This window comes from Myxocyprinus asiaticus, chromosome 1 (assembly GCF_019703515.2).
Source record: "Myxocyprinus asiaticus isolate MX2 ecotype Aquarium Trade chromosome 1, UBuf_Myxa_2, whole genome shotgun sequence".
Classification (NCBI taxonomy): Eukaryota; Metazoa; Chordata; class Actinopteri; order Cypriniformes; family Catostomidae; genus Myxocyprinus; species Myxocyprinus asiaticus.
In genome coordinates, this window is record NC_059344.1 from 49,664,041 (window position 1) to 49,678,319 (window position 14,279).

Consider the following 14,279-nt stretch of genomic DNA (forward strand, 5'->3'; position numbering starts at 1 on the left):
AAGAGCCCAAATAGTCTGTGCCTAATTCAGGTGTATTGGTCAGAAAACAATCCAAAATTATTGAATTTGTAAAGAGGAGCACATGTCAGACATCAGCAAACATCAGTGAAGAGGAACACAGGTTGTGAGTCAATAGAGAGGCACTTTACAAGATTGATGTGAAATGTTCTGGAGCGATGAGTGATAATTAGATTTCCTTCTCTTTCATACCTACAATAATTGGAGGCTAAACTAAAGCCTAACTAAACACCTTTTAGGAATGATATAATACACGTTCAAGATGAACAGCTGTTCTGAAGGCAAAAGGTAGTCATATTTTGTCTCAGTGTTTTCATTAGTTTGTTGATCCCATTTGCAGCCTAATATCACAATTATTGTCAAATTATTTTTAAAAGGAATGTTTGGATTTCTGCTCTAGATGGCATCCATGTACAATGCTCACCAGGATACCTGAACCCATTTATACTGAATGTCATGCCATTAACTAGGATGTTTCACAGATTGTTGACCTGTGCTAACATGCACTTGCAGTGGTACCGGACCCCTTCAACTGATGTTTTTGTTGGCTCAGTGAGTGTTGGTGTATCCCGGGACTGTCAACAGGGCCAGTGGTTGCGCAGAAGGTGGCTTGATGGTGCTCTCAACAGAGTGCTTGTAGGCTTCTATCAAAAAGTCTGGAAAATTCTGCAGAAGGTTGGAAGAATTTGTGTAGAAACATTATAAATATGTATAGTATGTAAATAAAATATAAAGTATTAATTTGGGATTTCCCTGCCTCTGCTTTTTATTAATTGTCCAATAAGTGAAAGGATAGTGTTTTATCCCACACAGCTTCTCCCCTTCACTCGGTTTAAATCACAAAATAACATGCTTGTGTACTAATTTCCCTCATCAAAAGAAAACATGCTAGATTGCATTAAATGCATGAGAAAAACATGCATCCGTCCATATGCAACAGCCAGCGCTATCTGAAGGTGTGAAACATGTCTTTTTTCTGATATCTTCTCACATGACCAACATCTTCAGACACATGGAGAACTTGAGAAACAATGATAATTAGGGCTCACAGGCTGGACAGTGCAGATTCACAGGCTTTTAACCTTAACCTGGGATTATTTTACCAGGCGTTTTATAGAAGGTAAATGCTCTAATCTTTACTGGCGGGGGAACACGAGATTCCAGAAAAATTACTGACAGATGACTGATGATCAAATTTGTTATTTATCTGAGAAAATAGCTAATGTTAGCCTTGCAACAAATGTTTGACAGCTTATCCTAATGCCTCAGTGGCCTGTTAATTGTTTAACATATTTTACAGTTAATAAGACAATACCCCTAACCCTAATTCAGTTAATTAAGTTACAATTATTTTCTGTGGTTTTAGTTTACAGTTTAAGAATATGAGACTGCGTTTGATATAAATTACACCGTTGTCTGAATTTTTTTCATCAAAATTTCAGTGATGGCATTCACATTCACATGTCCCTCCCTCTGGTCTTTTAACAAATCGCATCATGGGTTTGTGTGTCTATATCATATATATATATAATCACACACCGATCAGCCACAACACTAAAACCACCTGCCTAATATTGTGTAGGTACCCCTCATGCCACCAAAACAGCACCAATCAGCATCTCAGAATAGCATTCTGAGATGATATTCTTCTCACCACAATTGTACAGAGCGGTTGTCTGAGTTACCGTAGACTTTGTCAGTTTAAACCATTCTGGCTATTCTCTATTGACCTCTCTCATCAACAAGGTGTTTCCATCCACAGAACTGCTGCTCACTGGATGTTTTTTGTTTTTGGCACCATTCAGAGTAAATTCTAGAGACTGTTGTGCGTGAAAATCCCAGGAGATCAGCATTACAGAAATACTCAAACCAGCCCATCTGGCACCAACAATCATGATCACACTACGTGATCACTCAGATTACGACTACACTACTAAAACTAGGAAATAGCTTTAAATGGCTTTAAATTAATAACTTCAGCACAAAGGCTCATCACAGCCAAGAGACACATCAGGCTGATTAATTACACAAACTCAAGCGCTTACCTCTTACCACATTGGAGAGGACATACCGTTCAAAATGGCGGAGGACTTTGCGGTTTCTATAGTGAATGAATCTTGCGCACCAGCAGGGAGGAATACCCCCGCTTGGACGGCTATTTTTCCACTGAAATAATAGGATGAATTTGACCAAAATGACATTATCTTCAGAACACACTACAGCATCTCTGCTTGGAAGTGGCAACAGGTGATTGCACATGCTCCATCTCTCTCTCTCTCTCTCTCTCTCAAACGCACACACACACACACATCCTTGTTTCTCCAATAACTTGTTAGAAACAGCCCAAGCCGTGATACTAGTTCTAAAGTGACGCTTTTGAGAGGCTTGGATGCATCATTTGGTCTGAACCAGCAACGGCAGATTCTGATCCGTCACGTAAGAAAGTAGTTCCATGCACAAATGCGTTTTTATGACCGTACTCAGTTTTTCCAAAAATAATAATAATAAAAATAAAAAAAAATTACTTGTTCATTAAATTGTTGTATATAAGCAATATCACACTCGCAATCGTGCTATATGGCTCTGAATCAGCACTGCTGTGATTACCTTTGGCACGAGGCCGCTGTGGCCGAATCACAGCAGTGCTGATGCAGGGCCATATCGCACACTCTTGCTCATGTGATATTGCTTAAATATCTCAGCTCAGTAGGTCCATTCAATGTAAATGAATGGGTACCAAATTATGAAGCTCCAAAAAGCACATAAAGGCAGCATAAAAGTGATCCGTAAGCCTCCACTGGTTAAATCCATCCATAGCTTCAGAAGCAATATTATAGGTGTAGATGAGAAACAAATCAATATATAAATCCTTTTTTACTGTTAATCTCCACTTTCACATTCTGTTTTTGTTTTTGGCCATTCATATCGCTACCTACTGTGCAGGGACAAGAAGTTATAGTAAAAAGCACTTAAATATTTTAGTTTCCCACACCTACCATATCAAGTCACACATCTAGGATGGCATGAGAGTGAGTAAATTATGAATTTCTGGGTGAACTATAATATTGGGAGTGTTTGTGGCTTTTGTGGCTCAAGTAGGAGATGTTTGCATGCACGTAGTAAAACCCTTATGTTACTGTAGCTTTCAATTGTTTTGCTTATGATAGTTATAATTAATTACAATTGAACGACAGTGAAAATTGTATTAAACTAATTGTACTGTAAGAGCTATCCAGACTTGTGAGTGTTTACTCAATACTATTGCCATTATTATGGGCTCACGCGCGTGACGTTCGCGCCGCTATTTTAAAATTAGGACTTTTAATTTGAAATAACTGACGTCTGTTGTTGGAACGTTCATTGTCAGAACAGAAGAGCACTACAAGCCTCGGCGTCTGTTTACTTTGATTTTAAAAGTTTGCTTTTAAATGAGTGATAAAGGCGACGGTAATGATGATAAAGTTAGAAATCGCTGCGTGGTTTATGTTTACAGTCCGGAGTACATCCAGACATGCGACTCGCTGTCGAAAGTGCCAAACCGGGTGAGATGAGCTGCACTTCACACAAAACACAACAGACCTCAATCACACACTTAAAGGTGTTTGACACATATATACCACTACATATAGAGACAAGCTTTGAGATATAAAGACTTGAGAGTGGAGTGTGTTTGCTCTCAATGGGTAAGCACTTTCAGCTAACAAAGTAAATGAATTACGAATAAGTACCATATATTTTGGCATGTGCCATTGAGGTACCTTGGTATTCTTTGAAATATCTCTGAGAACCATGTAAATTCCATGGTACATGAATATGCTAATCATTCGGTACCATGATAGGTATAATATATAAAAATACTATAGTAGTACCATTTGATACATTCACTGTACCAGGATACTGCTGCCACATGTGTTTGAATGAATAAAGTGTACATGTTGTTTTCTTCATCTCTCTCACAGGCGAGTATGGTGCACTCACTGATTGAAGCATATGACTTATTGAAATTCATGAGGTGCGTTCAACACATGGCGTTCACACAGTCATGGAAAATCTGGGAATATCAGGGAATTTTTAAATTGTGATTTCCAGGTTGTGAAAGTCAGGGAAATTGATAAAATCTAGACAATTGTTGTAGTGAATATAAATTTTTCTAGTTATTATGCTCCGTATGCGCTGTTTTTTTTTTTTTCCTCCCCAATTTGGAATGGCCAATTCCCAATGTGCTCTAAGTCCTCTTGGTGGCGTAATGACTCACCTCAATCCGGGTGGCGGAGGATGAATTTCAGTTGCCTCCGCATCTGAGACCGTCAGTCCGCGCATCTTATCACGTGGCTTGTTGAGCGCGTTACCGCAAAGACCTAGCGCATGTGGAGGCTTCACGCTATTCTCTGCAGCATCCACACACAACTCACCACGCGCCCCACTGAAGTAAAAGGATAGTATTTGGGGTAAAAAAAAAAAAAAAAAAAGCCTCCCTGTTGCAGGGGCTAAAGGCCCCCCATAAAACACATTGTATTTCTTGAATGAGGCAAATAGATTTGTTATGAAAACTGTTCAAAGTGGGCTCACATTGACTGATCCAATCACAATGGAAATTTGCTTTTTTGTACTTGAGATGTTATGAAATGCCAAATGTGTTTGAAACTATCAGGAAACAGTTTCTGAAATAATTATTTTCTCAAAAACAAGAAATAGGGACTTTTGATTGAGTTTCGGTGAAGGTGAAATTAAGCAGTATTAGAAATAAAAGGTTAATAATAAAATGCACGTTCTCTTTTGTATTGATAGTGCTATATATTAAAAAAAAAACAGTACATCCTTGAACAACAAAGCAAATGTTCATTAATAAATGTACAAAATGTAATCCAAAATAGCTGTGTAAAAGGACAGTCCTAAAAATGTGAAGTGCAGATTCGTTTGACAGCGATATGGACATCTACCCCTTTTTTTGACGCTCGTTAACATTTTTGCACTTGAGCCCAACTTGGGTTTTGGATGTGCACACCTCTATAAAATGTGCAATCTCTATAAAATGATTTAAAAAAATCCTTATCCAGTCATCGATGAACTTCAGTGTTCAAAAAGTGTGGGAACCCTGAGTGTGAACGTTTATTTTAAAACATGATTTGTCTCTTAATCCCTTCAGAAAGGCCACGATATTTATAAGATAATTTCTCAGTATTTAGAAAAGTTTTTGTCTTATAAATTAGTCAAATAGTGTTGAAACTGTTGAGAGTTTGTACCTTTTCAGAGTGGTAAAACCTCATGTCGCTACAATAGAAGAGATGGCAGTGTTTCACACAGACTCATACCTACAGCACCTGCACAAAATCAGCCAGGACGGAGACAATGATGACCCTCAGTCTGTGGACTTTGGACTGGGTAAGATTTGTGTTTCAGGTAGTCTCAAAGTTTTTCTAATCTCCAATAATCAGGTCTGTGGTTATTCCATCCTTTTTTTGATCCATCAGCTATCCATTGCTGTTAGCCTCTTTGAATAAATAAAATAGGCCAAGCAGTAGAATCTCTTGTGTTAGGGCATGCAGTGCCCTCTTTCTAACAGCAGTGGGCAGTATTATGCTTGAAACTCCCTCAGACCCTCGAGTTAGAATAGTGAGAGTTTGAACTGGACCAAGGCCATGATTCATTTAAATGCCTGACAAACTGACACATCATACCTTGTCTCCAGGGAGAGAATAGTGGTATTGTTTTTGAGGAGGAAACAAAGCTCTTGCCAAAGGATCTATTTTAATTTAGCTCAATGTTTATTGTTCTTCCTATTGTTCTTTGTATCTACCCTCACAATGTGTCTTACCTCTCACTTTCCTCTCTACACCCCATCCCATTGTCTTGCTCTCTCTCTTTCTCTCTCTCTCTCATCAAACCCCCCCTCCCATCTCTCTTGCTCAGGTTATGACTGTCCAGTGGTGGAAGGTATTTTTGATTATGCGGCTGCCGTCGGAGGAGCCACTCTGACTGCTGCTCAGAATCTGCTGGATGGGAAGTGTGATGTGGCCATCAACTGGGCCGGAGGGTGGCATCACGCCAAGAAGTAATGCAACACAACAGGCCTTGTGTCCATCCTCTTGTGTTTCAGCTCCACATCAATCATTGAGATGCTAATTTCATCTTTAGCATAAGCACTTGGAAAATCTGCTTAGTTTACTGTTTAAAAAAAAAAAAAAAAAAAAAAAAGAGCTTAATGCTGAGTGTTTGCTTTCTTAGAAATGGTTCTCATTTTCTAAATTCACTATGTATGTTTATTAAATACGTATGTTTATATATGTTTCAGAAACATTCTAGGCAATTGTTCTGTGGGTCACTGGAGCAGCTAATGTGATTGTGTCTGTGTTGTTGCATAAGGGACGAGGCATCTGGGTTCTGTTATGTGAATGACGCTGTTCTTGGAATCCTCAAACTGCGAGAGAAGTATGAGAGAGTTCTCTATGTGGATGTGGACCTTCACCATGGAGATGGTAATAACAATGACTGTTAATAAGAGCCTTTGTAACCATAACAATCTGTGTCAGTAGTAGTATTTTATTCATCGTTCTTGTTCGCAATTAGTCTTTGAATGTCTTTAAATTTGCATCTGACTCCTAAATCATTGAATTAAATTCAAATTGACATCAGTAGTGAATGTTGGATAGTTAGACGTTGTACTAAATCCAACATGATCACACTGGAAATTTGGTGTTTTTTTTCCAAATGTTTTTCACCTAGTCGATAACAATATTCGAATTCCGAATGCAAATCAACCATGCTGTACGCTTTGCCGTCACACATTTGCACAGAAGTGAAAGAATGCTGTTTTGGTCTCTGTACTGTTATGGTCAGGTTTAGGGTTTGGAGTCATTTAATGTAATTACTACTCACATGTTTTTCGGAAAATCATATGTTTTAAAAATTTCGCATCACATTCATTCAAAGACGTGAGTGAAAGAATGCAGTTTTGCTCTCAGTACTGTTGCGCCCATGCACAACTGTAGTTTGAACATTTGAAAAGCATAGACCAGTGTTAGCAGACAATCATTTAACCTCTTATCGCTGAAAAAATATGTCCAGAGTATACAATGTCCATTTTTTGTTCTGATGTTTTACCAGTTTTGATTATTTCTCAATTCGAGTACAAATATAATGGAGTCTCTGGTTCTATATCAATGAAAAGGACACTTCCTCCATGCTACTTCATGCTACTCAGACTTGGAATAATATCCTGTCCTTGAGCTCCGCTAAGTGGACCTCTGCATTGTTTCCTCTCCAGGTGTCGAGGATGCTTTTAGCTTCACCTCTAAAGTCATGACAGTGTCCCTGCATAAGTTCTCCCCTGGCTTCTTCCCAGGTTGGTTCAGCATGCCTCTATGCTTCAGTGAAGATCAGCACGCCTTTTAATTCCCTTAATTGACAGTCATGTTTCAAGCCATGCCAGAGCTGGAGCTGCAGGCCCCACTTCAGTGCCCAGAGTCTGATTACCCAACTGATAACAAAGACTGGTGCTCTGTGGCTTCATGGAGATTCTGAGAGTCACTTCAGTAGTTTAACAATAGAGCTTCTGAGGGTAACTGGGCAAATGCTCTATGAAGGCAACAAGTAAGATATTGTGGGGTTTATTATTTTGTGTTTTTTTTTTCCTTGTTCACTTAAAGGGTTAGTTCACCCAAAAACGAAAATTCTCATCATTTACTCAACCTCATGCCATCCCAGCTGTGTATGACTTTCTTTCATCTGCAGAACAGAAATGAAGATTTTTAGAAAAATATTTCAGCTCTGTAGGACCATACAATGCAAGTGATTGGGTGCCAAAATATTGAATCTCCAAAACCCACATAAGGGCAACATAAAAGTACTTCAGACGACTCTGGTGGTTAAATCCATATCTTCTGAAGCAATATGATAGGTGTGGGAGAGAAAAAGATCGTCCTTTTTCCTTCACTTTCTCTTTCTGTTTTTGGTGATTCACATTCTTTGTGCATATTGCCCCCTACTGGGCAGGGAGGAGAATTTTAGAAAAAAAAAATACTTAAAAATGTATCTGTTTCTCATCAACACCTACCTTATCGTGTCTGAACACATGTATTTAACCACTCGAGTCATATTGATTACTTTTATGCTCCCTTTATGTGGTTTTTGGAGCTTCAAAATTTTGGCATCCATTCACTTGCATTGTATGGACCTACAGAGCTGAAATATTCTTCCAAAAATCTTCATTTCTTTTCAGCAGAAGAAAGTAAGTCATACACATCTGGGATGCCAGGAGGGTGAGTAAATCGTAAGAGAATTTTCATTTTTGGGTGAACTGTCCCTTTAATGGTTTGTTTCATCACAATTACCAAATGATCTTGACGAGTATGACATAAGATGCCTGTGTAACAACTGGATCCGAAAATAGAGCAAAATAGCAGTACCAGTCCCTTTTAAATCATTCTGTCCACCCCAGATATTAATTTGGTTAGTGATATTAATGGGCTTCAAAAAGACTACATTTAAATCAGTAGCAGAGGTCTATACCCATTAAGTGAGAATGAAGTAAGATGTAATGGTTGTTGGACTGATCATTCTCTTACAGGTACAGGTGATGTGACTGACACTGGGCTTGGTAAAGGACGCTGGCACGCTGTTAACGTTCCTCTTGAGGATGGAATCCGTGATGATCGTTACTGCCAAATCTTTACTAGGTCTGTAAAGATTCCAATAACCAACCCATCCAACCACGATTTTCATATTATTTGTAGAGATGCACAGGAACCACTTTTTCTCTCCCGATACCGATTCCAATACCTTGCCTCTTGAGTATTGGCTGATATTTATCCAGTACCAGTGTTCTTTTTTCCTTCAGATTAGATTACCTCACTGCGTATAACTGATTGGGAGTATTCTTTTATGTTTAAAAACATAAACATTTCTTTACACTTTCATTTTGAAATAGAGAAAACAGAAAAACAATTACATAAAAAATGTGTAGCCTGTAATGAAAAACTTTATTGTTAAAGGGATAGTTCACCCAAAAAATGAAAATTCTCTCACTCACCCTTATGCCATCCCAGATGTGAATGACTTTCTTTCTTCAGCAAAACAAAAACAAAGATTTTTAGAAGAATATCTCAGCTCTGTATGTCCATTCAGTGCAAGTGAATGGTGATCAGACCTTTGTAGCTCCAAAAATCACAAAGGAAACAAGTAAAAAAAGAATTAATCCATAAGACTCCAGTGTCTTGGGAAGCAATATAATAGGTGTGGGTGAGAGACAGAGCAAAATTTAAGTCCTTTTTTTTTTTTTTTTACTTTAAATCTCCACTTTCAATTTTACATCTGAAAGTAAAAGTTAAAGTGGAGATTTAGAGTAAAAAATAATTTAAATATTGTTCTGTTTCTCACCCACACCTATTATATTGTTTCTGAATATATGGATTTAAACACTGGAGCCATATGGATTACTTATGTTCCTTTGTGATTTTTGGAGCTACAAAGGTCTGATCACCATTCACTTGCATTGTATGGACATACAGAGCTGAGATATTCTTCTAAAAGTCTTCATTTGTATTCTGCAGTAGAAAGAAAGGCATTCACATCTGGAATGGCATGAAGGTGAGTAAATGAAGAGAGAATTTTCATTTTTGGGTGTACTATCCCTTTAAATACTCGACTGGATAATGCAACAGCTAAATTAACTATAATTCCAGTGAAAATCGCTAATGGAAAAGAATCCAGCAAATATTTTCACCTTGTGCCTGGTTCTGATTCAGATCTCTTTTTTTTTTTTTTTTTTTTCACTTTTGTTCCACTTTTAATTCACACATTTTTTGGAACCCAGGTAACTTAATAAATTCAATTAAATTACAGTCAATTCACAAAGTTATCGTATGGTTTCTGGAAACTTGGATTATTATGCACAAGTCATATGGACTAATTTAATGGTGCTTTTTTGGTTCTTTTATGTCATTTTTGGTCTCGTCAAATACCTTATCCGTTAAAAAGGTCAGCATTGTGACTCCAGTCAGGCTTCCTAAGCAACCAATTGGCCCGGTTGCTAGGGTGGGTAGAGTCACGTTGGGTTAACCTCCTCGTGGTTGCTATAATGTGGTTCTCGCTCTCGGTGGGGTGCGTGGTGAGTTGTGTGTGGATGCCGCGGAGAATAGCATGAGCCTAGGTCTCCACGGTAAAGCGCTCAACAAGCCACGTGATAAAATGCACGGATTGACTGTCTCAGACGCGGAGGCAACTGAGATTCATCCTCCGCCACCCGGATTGGGGCGAGCCACTACGCCACCACGAGGACTTGGAGCGCATTGGGAATTGGGGAGAAAAAAAAAAAAAGTCAGCATTGCAGCTGATTCTGATCCAGGGACCTGGTCAGTGCATCTCTAATTATTTGAGTATTTAAGTGCTTTGTTTGTCCCTGTGCTTAAATGGCTTGTCACTGCTTTTGTTATTCTCTCAGTGTGATGCAGGAAGTGAAAACTTACTTCAACCCTGAAGCAGTTGTAATGCAGTTGGGAGCAGACACCATGGCGGGTGACCCCATGTGTTCTTTCAATATGACTCCTGTCGGAGTGGGAAAGTGCCTGAACTATATACTGGGCTGGGAGTTACCTACTCTGCTGCTAGGAGGAGGTATGCATCATTGTATTTGTTGAATTACGTTATGTTCTTATAGACATACCGGTATATCAATAGACAATTTCAGCAATGTTGCCTTGGTTTGCCATCCCCATGGCTTAAAGCTGCCAACTCCCTCTTCTCTCTCTGTTGCCAGCTTGCTGTCTTGGCCAAAAAGTTTATTAGTATGTTGTTACAGGCAGGGGGGGGCTGGGCTGCAAGAAGAAAGTGAACGTTGTGATTTTAGCCCATTTTGAAATGAGCTCTAAGCTGCAGACCTGCCTAGCCAAGCACTAGATGAAAGGTAGTAATTACACTAGTACAATGAAGCCCTTTTGCTGACTTCATCCCCCCTTCTCTCTCTTTTTCATTCTCTGTGTATACAACTCTGCCTCTCTCTCTCTATCTCTCAGGCGGCTATAACCTTGCCAATACTGCCCGCTGCTGGACCTGTCTAACAGGGACCATCCTAGGACAGACTCTGTCCTCTGAGATACCAGACCATGAGGTGAGACCCTGTTCCCTCTCTTCTTTCAACAACTGTCTAAAACCCTGCTCTCTGCTCTGTGTCCTCCTTTTCCATCCCTGCTGAGTCACCCACTCTAATCAAAGATGCCCAAACGCACCTCTCAATAATCAGGTTTGTTTTCATGTGATTCAGTAGCAGGGGAGGGGGCTGTGCATGTGTACACCAGTGAAGGGGGTCTTAACAATACTACTCTGTCCCTGCCGATCGACTGAGAGGGACTCGTGCTTTTCTTTCCTCAACTGTTTATACCCACTTACTTTTCTTTCCTTGGAGAGCCCTTTTAAGTGCTTTTTCTTGCTTTTTGAGAAGCTTCACAGGAGAAATTAAGGGATGTAAAGGCCCTCTGAGTTTGATATCTCTCTTCAGACGCCACGTAGATTATCTCTTGGGATTCACTAATGACAACGATGGTGATGGTGACGATGAAAGCATTAATAAAGTTGGCGAGATTTGTTTTGTACATCAAGACAAGATTGCATTCATTAGCCAACACTGTTTAAATACTTTGCCTCATTTTTCTATGCGATCAGATTTTGCCTGGCGGACAATAAAACGGGTAAAAAAAAATCCCATAGATTTACATTGATAGAGGGAACTGACCCATACCGAGGAACCAGAATATAATAGGGAGTATTTACACTTGTTCATTCCATGCATTTTTACTGATCAGATTGCTGTCCAATTGAATAAGCACATTCCATTTACACCTAGCCAAATAAATGTTTCTCCACCAAACAGACATTAATCTGATCTTCAATTCCCACGCTATATGCAAATAAAACAGAGTTCACTTCCATGATTATGCCGATGTCGGGCAGCAAATTTAAAGATATGATTTATTATTTGATTCAAAAGTAACTTTGTGTTTGTGCGCTGTGTATTTTTCCCCCTCTGTAAGATATGTGTCCATGCGTGTCAGCTGCGCTCATTGTTCAGTTTCAGTTTCATCAACAATCTGCATCAAATAAATGAAGAAAAATGTTCAGTCTCTCCTAAAACGTCTATCCATTATTGCATGATGCAAGCCCTACGCAAATACCCAGTAACAGCTGTTATGTTTTGCATTTTCAATGTGCTGAAGTCAAGTTTCAAATGGAATGCGTCTCAAACCACCTCTGGAGGTCTCGAATCCGTCTTGGAGGGCATTTACACTTGGTCTTTTCATGATCGTATATAAACACAGAGACAGCGTACGTTGATGGAAGAGCTGTCTGGACCACCCTAATTACTCTATTCTATTCTATCCACATAATGCTAAAAGGGTTTCATTTGTGTCTTAGTAAATTTTCCCAGCTTCTAATCCAAGACTCATACAATATTATAGTCCCCATATGAGGTCCACATAAACCAACCCTCTCTAACTGAAGCTGTTCAGATCTCTGCCAGTCCCCAGCCTTTATTGAGTCTCTAGACCACCACTCCTTCTCCCACATTTCCTCATCTTCTTCCTGCTCCTCTTCACTCCTCTCTCTATCTATATCTTTTCTCTCTTTATTGTTCCCTCCATCAGATTTTCAAAGCATGAAACTCTTTCTCCTCCCCTCTTAGAGAGAGGAACCCCCCCATCTCCTCTACACCACCATTGTTATTGTGTGTCCATCCTGGCCAAACAAAACACTATTTAAATGTAGTGTGAGTCCATACACAAAGAAGAGAGAGAGAGAGAGATAAGGCTGTTAAAAGACAGAGACACATCCACCAATGGGGTTCTAAAAAAGATAGAGTATTTCAGTATAGAAGAAGCTTGGAAAGGAGAGGTGGAACAAGAAGCACTTTGTACCTGTGCAATCTCTATCTCTCTCTTTCTCTCTCTCTTCCTCTTTGAGCCGGTCCAGCTGCTGAGACTCAGAGGCGGCTCAGTCTGGGTTCTGCCCTGCCAGGACTGCAAACAATGAAGACAGACTGGCGTGGAGGCATACAACGAGCTCATTCAGGCCCTGTCACAGACAGGGTGATCTAGACGGTACTCTCACAAGAGAGAGTCCGAGAAAGAAGAGAGAGGGAAAATTATGTGGATTTCATTTAGAAATTAAAGGGTGAATTTACTAGTTACACCACGTTTGCATGAATGGTATTTCAGCGCAAAAACCTGCGTCTTACTCTCTAACCACACGCAATGTAGTTCAACGCTGAAATAGTGCTGCGTCTGTAGTATTTCAATTAAGTAATTGTCTGCCCTTTCCCCACAAACACTCCTGCTTTCTATGAAAATTAGGATCATTATAGATTGCGCTTCATTCACAAAACTCTGTAACTCTGCACAATGAACATTACGCTATTAGCGCCAGGGGAAATCAGGTGGTAAAATTCATTTTATTTAAAAGAGATATTTGTGTACATTTAGTGTCGATCATGGCAGTAGCAATACATTAAATATTGATCAAATAATAAAAAAAGAGCATTATAACATGGCATATATCCAGATGCCCGGTAGTCAAGTGCACTATCTGTATTTTATTTTTTATTTTTTTTAAGAGATGATTCAGGTGTCTGGTTGGCCCGGTAGAGTGTGTCAGATCATGGTGATGTGCTGCATCCTGTGCTAGTGCTCTCCGAGAAGAACATGCTCTAGTCTAGACTCACTCAGTGTCCGTGAGGTTTATTTGATTTTATCTGAAGTGAGAAGAATGTACAGTCTGAATCATTGTTAACTGGCAAAGCACTGTAGCTGGCTTATACAGTTAAAGGGATAGTTTACTCAAAAATAATGTAATTTACTCTACACTCAAGTTGTTTTTAAATCTTATGACTGACTTTCTTCTGTCGAACACAAAAGATGATGTTATTCAGAGTGACAGCCATCGTCACCATTCACTGAATGGACATAAATTGCAATAAAAGTAAATGGTAACTTGAGACTAACATACTACTACTATCTCCTTTTGTGTTCCATGGAAGAAAGAAAGCCATACAGGTTTTGATCAGCATAACCAATAACATTGGTTTGTTAGACAGGAAAGAGTTAAATCTACAGAAGGTCCCCGTTTATGGCCAGTATGACTAGGCTGAAAACGTATGGCTTTGTCCTGGTACAATCTTATCAGCGAGTGGTTGGAAATTTGCTGTGTTTTTGTTTCAATGCTGTCAGGGACTCTGTTCGGCCTGTGGGTGGAAACGTCCCTCACCGCTCTGTGGC

The 14,279-nt window shown here is 39.4% G+C and overlaps 1 protein-coding gene across 3 annotated transcripts in view; it reads left to right on the forward strand.

The window, feature by feature from the left end:
- Window positions 1–3,372: 3,372 nt before the first annotated feature.
- The window catches only part of LOC127444615 (histone deacetylase 8-like), a 33,111-nt gene continuing 22,204 nt past the window's right edge, over window positions 3,373–14,279 (forward strand). For 2 of the 3 annotated variants that reach the window (XM_051704098.1, XM_051704090.1), the window contains exons 1-9: window positions 3,373–3,560; window positions 3,978–4,030; window positions 5,270–5,400; window positions 5,929–6,070; window positions 6,382–6,494; window positions 7,283–7,360; window positions 8,585–8,693; window positions 10,457–10,629; window positions 11,028–11,122. In XM_051704098.1, coding sequence (XP_051560058.1) covers window positions 3,447–3,560; window positions 3,978–4,030; window positions 5,270–5,400; window positions 5,929–6,070; window positions 6,382–6,494; window positions 7,283–7,360; window positions 8,585–8,693; window positions 10,457–10,629; window positions 11,028–11,122 — 1,008 coding nt within the window. In that variant the 5' untranslated portion in view covers window positions 3,373–3,446. The remainder of the gene's footprint in view (window positions 3,561–3,977; window positions 4,031–5,269; window positions 5,401–5,928; window positions 6,071–6,381; window positions 6,495–7,282; window positions 7,361–8,584; window positions 8,694–10,456; window positions 10,630–11,027; window positions 11,123–14,279) is intronic. The other variant, XM_051704107.1, reaches the window with a different exon arrangement.